At 41.9% G+C, this 7,979-nt stretch overlaps 1 protein-coding gene across 1 annotated transcript in view; it reads right to left on the reverse strand.

The window, feature by feature from the left end:
• Positions 1-166: 166 nt before the first annotated feature.
• The window catches only part of LOC101846318 (inositol-trisphosphate 3-kinase homolog), a gene marked incomplete at its 5' end in the record, with an annotated part of 21,216 nt that continues 13,403 nt past the window's right edge, over positions 167-7,979 (reverse strand). The window contains 4 exon segments of the mRNA XM_013088904.2: positions 167-396; positions 1,560-1,623; positions 2,653-2,762; positions 4,468-4,587. Of these exon segments, the coding sequence (XP_012944358.1) occupies positions 313-396; positions 1,560-1,623; positions 2,653-2,762; positions 4,468-4,587 (378 nt within the window).

Consider the following 7,979-nt stretch of genomic DNA (forward strand, 5'->3'; position numbering starts at 1 on the left):
CTGTCTTTCTCTCTTTTCCTCTCTCTTTCTCCAGTCTCTCTTGCTCTCTCTCTCTCTCTTTTTCTCTTTCTCTCTCTCTCTCTCTTTTTCCCTCTCTCTCTCTCTCTCTCTCTCTCTCTCTCTCTCTCTCTCTCTCTCTCTCTCTCTCTCTCTCTCTCTCTCTCTCTCTCTCTCTCTCTCTCTCTCTCTCTCTCTCTCTCTCTCTCTCTCTCTCTCTCTCTCTCTCTCTCTCTCTCTCTCTCTCTCTCTCTCTCTCTCTCTCTCCCGTCTCATCTGTCACTCCATGGTGCTGACACCGGTTGTTTCAAAAAGTCAACTGGGGTCTCTCGAGTCCACGTCGTTTTTCTCATTCTGTGACTGTGCTTTCTTCTCCTTGTCTGCCAGACCACCAAAAATCTGCAATGAAGAAGGGAGTCATGTTGTTTGTTTTAGTACAGGTTTTACGGCACTCGCAACTGAGCGCCAGAAGATAAGAGATGTCACAAAAGACTTTTGTTAGTTTTAGTAGAGGTTTTACGGCGCTCATAACTGCATAAAGTTATACGAGCGCCAGAAGATTAGAGGTGTTACAAGAGAGTAACAAACATAAAAAAAAGAGGGGAGATAGAGACGATAGATGTTTGATAGGAAAGAAGGAGCAAACTACACCAGAGCACTCACAAACCACCCACAAGTGGTTGTTTCACTGTACTATGACAAATGACACGCAGGCAATAGGAACAAACAATTGGATGAAACCAAACTAAATGACGCACAGTGTGACAAAAACAAACTGGAGGACTTACATACAACATAAACAGCGTTAGCTTTAGTAAGTCTTTACGGCATTGCAAAACAGTTACGTCGTAAAAGAATTGAGGAGTAGAGGTGTTTCCAGAGAGTTCTTAGTTTTAGTAAGGCTTTACGGCGCTCGCAAATGCATAAGGTCATACGAGCACCAAGGGGTGGATGTCAACAGAGAAGTCTAAACAGGGAATCAGGCTTACTCTGCTCACCTTTCTAGCCTCAATAACACAAAGTCTGCTTCGACTATCAAGGCACCTCGGGAATGGCAGCTCACAAGAGTGTGACAGACATACAAAAGAAGTAGAGGAAAAATGGCGATAGTAAGGATGAGGAAAGAAAAAGCAGGAGTTCCCCCTATGTTGTACCGGCACGGTATGTGCATGACATTGATGAATCAGTCTATTTACAATTCTACTGTGCATAAGAACATGTTAATATCCCCCTTTTGGGAATGGCTTAAAGACACTTCAGTCAGTGGCACTGCCCTTGGGAGGGGGGGGGGGGGGGGAGGTAGCAGAGAGTAACACACAGAGAAAAGAAGGAGTAGACATAAGGAGGAAAGATGTTTGATAGGAAAGAAGGAACAAACCGCACCAGAGCACTCGCTATAACCAAAAACACACACAGTAAGACAAAAGTACACTGGACGAAACACAATGCGACAACAACAACCAGACACACACAAACACACACACACACACAGACACAGTGACAAAAACAATCCGAACCGCAAACAAAACGCGTTGCTACGACAACAACGATGACCCACTGACCTCAATAAGATGGTCCAGCCCGTACAAGTATCCGTCTTCATGATTCTCCAACTTCCACGGAGACCTGGCCATAGGGGAAACACAAATTTCATTTCAATACTGGTCAATAGGGCACACTGCACCAGAGCACTCTCCAACCACCCACTAATATTAATAAAAGTAATAATAACAATAGTTGCAGTTTTTAGTTTTAGTAGAGGTTTTACGACGCTCGCAACTGCATAAGGTCATATGAGCGCCAGAAGATTAGAGGTGTTACAAGAGAGTAACAAACATAAAAAAGAAGAAGGGGAGATAAGGATGATAGATGTTTCATAGGAAAGAAGAAGCTAACCACACCAGAGCACCCGCCAACCACCCACTCATAATAGTTGTAGTAATAATAAAAATAATAATAACAATAATAATAAAAATAATTTAAAAATTATAATACTAACAATAATACTAAAAATAATAATACAATAACAATAACGATAACGATAACGATAACGATAAAAGTAATAACTATAAAAATAATTTATTGCATTATATTGCCCATTTCTCATCTCAACAAGAGCACCCGCCAACCACTTACCCACCTCACCACCCCACGCGCCCATGCCTCATCTGTGGTTGAGTGCGACGTCTGGTACCGGTTAAGTTTTAGCAAACCACCCACCCACCCCATCACCCCCTGACCCACCTGTGGTTGAGCATGACGTCTGGTACCGGTCAAGTTTTAGCAAACCACCCACCCACCCCACCACCCCCTGACCCACCTGTGGTTGAGCATGACGCCTGGTACCGGTCAAGTTTTAGTACCCATTCTCACCTGGGTGAAGTGAGGAAAATCTGTGAAAAGTGCCTTTCCTAAGGACACAACGTCGGGCCCGCGATTCCGATCCCCGAACTCGCAACCCCACAATTACGAGTCCTGTAGCCTAACCACTAGGTCACCGACACCACTGGTACCGATATAGTTTTAGCACACCACCCCACCGCCCCACCCACTCGCCCGTGTCTCACCTGTGGTTGAGCGTGACATCAGGTACCAGTATAGTTTTAGCCAAGTCAATCATCCACCCGACCACCCACCCACCACCCCGTGTCTCACCTGTGGTTGAGCGTGACGTCAGGTACCGGTATAGTTTTAGCAAAGTCGATCATCCAGGCGCTGGCGTGGTTGGAGCTGTCGTACATGATGAGAAGACTGCTCCCGATGATCTGAGCCACGGTCACAACAGAGAAAATTGTCAGATCATGAGAATGTTCATATGGTCGTTTTAATCACAAGGGGGCTATTCCGAATAAAGCTGTTTTGAGAGAATCGAAGGTAAAGTTTTTGCCCCTTGTTCAGTTTCTTTAAAAAACAAAGAGAGTCTTTATAACCAAACAAATATACACACAAATGAAATCAAACTTCTCCTATAGGTAGGGCAATGCCCACTTTTGGCGTAAGTCAAGATGTCTGGAAACCCCGGAAATCTGGGTTAGCCCGTGTGTCCTTAAAAGCGACCAATTAATCTGTTAAGACAAGATAGCGCGGCCCCAGCGCATTCTTGTCATATCTCCATATTTTAAAAAGGTTTCAGTAAGTGTTTTACGGCACTTGCAACACAATAAGGTCATATAAATGCCGAAGATTAGAAGTGTTACAAGAGAGTAACAAACACAAAAAAGAAGGAGGGGAGAAAAAGACGATATGGCAGATGTTAAAAATTTTTTTGTTAAGAGTTTTACAGAACTTGCAACACAATAAAGTCATATAAGTGCCCAAGATTAGAGGTGTTACAAGAATGTAACAAACACAAAAAAGAAGGAGGGGAGAAAAGGACGATAGATGTTTGATAGGAAAGAAGAAGCAAATCACACCAGAGCATCCGCCAACCACCCACATCAAATGTCAGCTCAAGAGAATGAAAGAGGAAAGAAAAGCAGCAGTTCCATGTGTGCAGTTCAAGCACAGTATGAGCATGACATTGAAAAATCAGCCCATTCACAATTCTACTGAGCATAAGAATATGTTAATGTTAATGTCCCCCCTTTCAAAAATGGTGAAATGGTATGGGTTTAACGCAACTATCAACACTATTAGGTTATTTAAGGGGCGGGACCTCCTAGTTTTCCTCCGTCTGCGATAGGACCGAGCCAAGTAGGAAGTTCGGGTAAAGTGTCTTTCCCAAGGACACAACGTCGGACCGAGCTGAGGTTCGAACCCCCGAACTAGCAACCTCACGATCAGCAGTCCGGTAGCCTAACCACTATACCCCGATGCTACACCCCCCTTTGGGAATGGCCTAAAGGTACTCAACATTAATAGAGGAAACGTAATATTATGGCTTTTGAATAAAGAATTAATTTCATCTGTGCTAATGTAGATAGTAAGCAGTGAGGGGAGAAGAGAGAGAGAGAGAGAGAGAGAGAGAGAGAGAGAGAGAGAGAGAGAGAGAGAGAGACAAAGAGAGGGAGAGAGAGAGAGAGAGAGAGAGAGAGACAAAGAGAGGGAGAGAGAGAGAGAGAGACAAAGAGAGGGAGAGAGAGAGAGACAAAGAGAGAGAGAGAGAGAGAGACAAAGAGAGGGAGAGAGAGAGAGAGAGACAAAGAGAGGGAGAGAGAGAGAGACAAAGAGAGGGAGAGAGAGAGAGAGAGACAGAGAGATAGAGAGTGATAGACAGAGGCAGAGACAGAGAGAGAGACAGACAAAGGCAGAGACAGAGAGAGAGACAGACAAAGGGAGACGGAGAGAGAGAGAGAGAGAGAGAGAGAGAGAGAGAGAGAGAGAGAGAGAGAGAGAGAGTGAAAGAGAGCGACACAGAAACAGACAAAGAGACAGACAAAGAGAGAGACAAAGACAAAGAGAGAGAGAGAAAGAGAGTGGCAGTGAAACACTGCGAGAGAGAGAGAGAAGAGAAGCAGAGAAAGGGCTTACCTCGTGGGACCTGAAGAACGGAATGGATTCGAACTTCTGCCGTATATCACAGAGGCGAGCGTGGAGGGTGGGGATGGTGGAAGAGTGGCCGCGGGTGAAGTTCTCGATGAAGTAGGACACCTGTCCAAACAGAACGATCGTTATAACAACAACTACAACAACAATAATAAACAGAACTTTTTTTTTTATAGTTGAGGGTTTTGCGGCGCTCGCAACTGCATAAGGTCATATGAGCGCCAAGGGGTGGGTGTCAACAGAGACGTCTTTACAGGGAATCAGACTTACTCTGCTCACCTCTCTAGCTTCAACAACACAAAGTCTGCTTCGACTATCAAGGCACCCCGGAAGTAGCGGGTCACAAGAGTGTGACAAACATACAAAAGAAGTAGAGGAAAATGACAATAGTAAGGATTAGGAAAGAAAAAGCAGCAGTTCCCTGTTGTAGACCAGGCACAGTTATGAGCGTGACATGAGTCAGCCCATTTACAATTCTACTATGCTTGAACGAGAAATGTCCCCCCTTTGGGAATGGCCTAAAAACACTACAGTGAGTGGCACTGCCCCGTGGGGTGGACAATCATTATAACAACAACAACAACAATAACAGAACAATCATTATAACAACGTTTTAGTTTTAGTAGAGGTTTTATGGCACTCGCAACTGCATAAGGTCATATGAGCGCCAGATTATAACAACAACAACAGTAATAACATAACCATCATTATAACAACAACAACAACAATAAAAGAACAATCATTATAACAACAATAACAACAACAATAATGACATAACATAATCATTATAACAGCAACAACAACAATAATAATAAAGATGATAATAATGATAATGTTAACAATAATAATAATGGTAATAGTGATGATGATGATGATGATGATGACGATGATGATAATGATGCTATTAGATCTAACATTATCTTTTTTGTATGTTCCTGATGAAGCCCTTGATCGGGCGAAACGTTGAACTTAAAAAAAAATTTCTGGAAATTCTACTAGTCTCAACCCTTTCTTATTCCTTCCTGTTTACAATGATAATGATGATAATAATATGTGTCACGACGCAGTGGAAACGGGTGCTTGTCAATTTTTGGGCATGTGAAGTTATTGGTATCATCTCAAAGCTGATTTTTTTTGCCTTACTTCCAATGAAATAAACATCCATTCGTCTTGAATAGAACTCAAGATTTTTGCGACTGAACGAGGGGAGGTCGCCTGATTTCAGAGTTGAAATTAACGAGAAAATGGCCATCAAATTTTGGTAACTCCAGTAGCTAAAGAGTCTATAAAAACTGAAAAATGGCACATTTTGTGCCTTTCATCAATGTTTTTCAGTAAAATTCACAAGGAAATGTGTTTTTATATGGACATAAAAGAGGTTAAGCCTAAAAATAGAAATTCGCTAAAAATTTCCAAACTGCCTGTTTCTCCGATTTCGTTATTTTGCCGAGCGCCTGATTTCACCACGCTGCCTCACTTTTTAATACTTATAATGAGGATTTAGAAATTAATCTCAAGAAAGCACTAGGCGCCGTACAATGCAAAAAGATCATTTAATACAACAGAATTGGGAGACCACTTTTTAAAAAAACGACCCCCCCACACACATGCACAATACTTTTATTATTAATGTTACAATTTTTCTTCTTCTTCTTCTTCTTCTTCTTCTTCTTCTTCTTCTTCTTCTCCTTCTTCTCCTTCTTCTTCTCCTTCTATTTCTTCTTATTTCTATTTTAATTATTATGAAGTCTTGTTAAAAAAGGTAAACAATACACTGACAAAAACAAATTCGATCGGTCTCTATCCGGTGGCATTTCCACTGACAGGACTCCGTTCAAGGTAACCTTTCCAGATTGCCTTTGAAACGCCTCAGGACAAAAAAATGGCGGTTTACGCTGACAGAAAAAAACACCTGAGTATTCCACCTATTCTGACAGTTCGCAACTCTAGGATTACAAAATTCTATTCGCTCAAGTACCTAGTTTTGAGAAATTTGATGTGTAAGAAATTATGTTGAGTTTCACAACATGTCAAACTTTTACAATTTATGCAATTCTTTGAATATCTTGAAAAATTACTCCGAATAAGGTTATCAATTTGACAGAGCAGATAATGGCGCTCATATGACCTTATGCAGTTGCAAGCGCCGTAAAACCCTCTACTATAAAAAAAAAAAGAGCAGATACAGCATTTGGTTTCTGACCTCATGGTCTTCTTTTTGTTTTTGTAAGAGTTTTACGGCACTTGCAACACAATAAGGTCATATAAGTACCAAAGATTAGAGGTGTTACAAGAGAGTAACAAACATAAAAAAGAAGGAGGGGAGAAAAGGACGATAGATGTTTGATAGGAAAGAAGGAGCAAACCAAACCAGAGCACCCACCAACCACCCACTCCTCATGGTCTTAGAAACTTTACACGGCCAAGGATGTCAGATAGAGCTTTGTAATTCAAAGGAAGTGAATTGACCTTCTCAGTTTTTCTCCTTCGTTTCTCAGACCGTCCAGATTCAGTTTCCTCCTCCCTTCAAGCCAAAGCATCGGCTTTCACGTACAAGTTTTCATTTCGTCACAGAAGAAGTTGTGAAAGTACTAGGAGGAGCATGAGAGAGAGAGAGAGAGAGAGAGAGAGAGAGAGAGAGAGAGAGAGAGAGAGAGAGAGAGAGAGAGAGAGAGAGAGAGAGAGAGAGAGAGAGAGAAAGAGAGAGAGAGAGAGAGAGAAAGAGAGAGCAGAAGAAGCTGATATCTTTCAGTATAGGATGAACGACATGTGCCTTGGAAAATCAATTTCCATAGGTCTCATTTTACCTCCAGCGATATTTCATTGTCACAAATTAATAAGTGTTCCTGGGGGAGGGAATGAAAAAAAAAAAGAAAAGAAAAATAACCTAACCGCATCCCCCCCCCCCCCCCCCAAAAAAACACAAAAAAACTCCCCCCAAATAACCTAACCGCCTTCCCCTCCAAAAAACAAAAAAACTTTGTCAAAAAAACCCCCCCCCCCCCCCCCCCAAAACCCTACCCAAGGAAAAAGGGGGGAAAGCTACTTTTTAAAAACCCCCACCCCTCCCCCCCCAAAGGGGGCTTTTCTGAAAAATTTTCAACTCTATTAGAATTTGATTTTTAAAACCAAAACGGTATGGATTTAACGCCCCTATCAACACTATTAGGCTGTTCCCGTGGTTTTATGCCCCCCGGCAAATTTAACAAAAATTGGTCCTTTTTTTGACAATTTCCGACCATTTTCCCTACTCAATTCATGTGAAAAATAAAAGAAAGGCATAAATTCCCATCTTTGGGCTCAGTTTGCATAAAGTCAAAACTTTTCTTGCGTAAAACGACGGGGACGAAAATTAGGTCATTTAAGGGGCGAGACCTCCTATTTGAATTTTGACACGACTCGACATTATGCTACCTTAGACTTACAAACGTTGTCTGGCTTTTTTGGCTGTTTTGAATAACTAAGACCATGAGATCAAAAACCAAATGTTCTATCTG

This window comes from Aplysia californica, unplaced genomic scaffold (genome assembly GCF_000002075.1).
Source record: "Aplysia californica isolate F4 #8 unplaced genomic scaffold, AplCal3.0 scaffold00830, whole genome shotgun sequence".
Classification (NCBI taxonomy): domain Eukaryota; kingdom Metazoa; phylum Mollusca; class Gastropoda; order Aplysiida; family Aplysiidae; genus Aplysia; species Aplysia californica.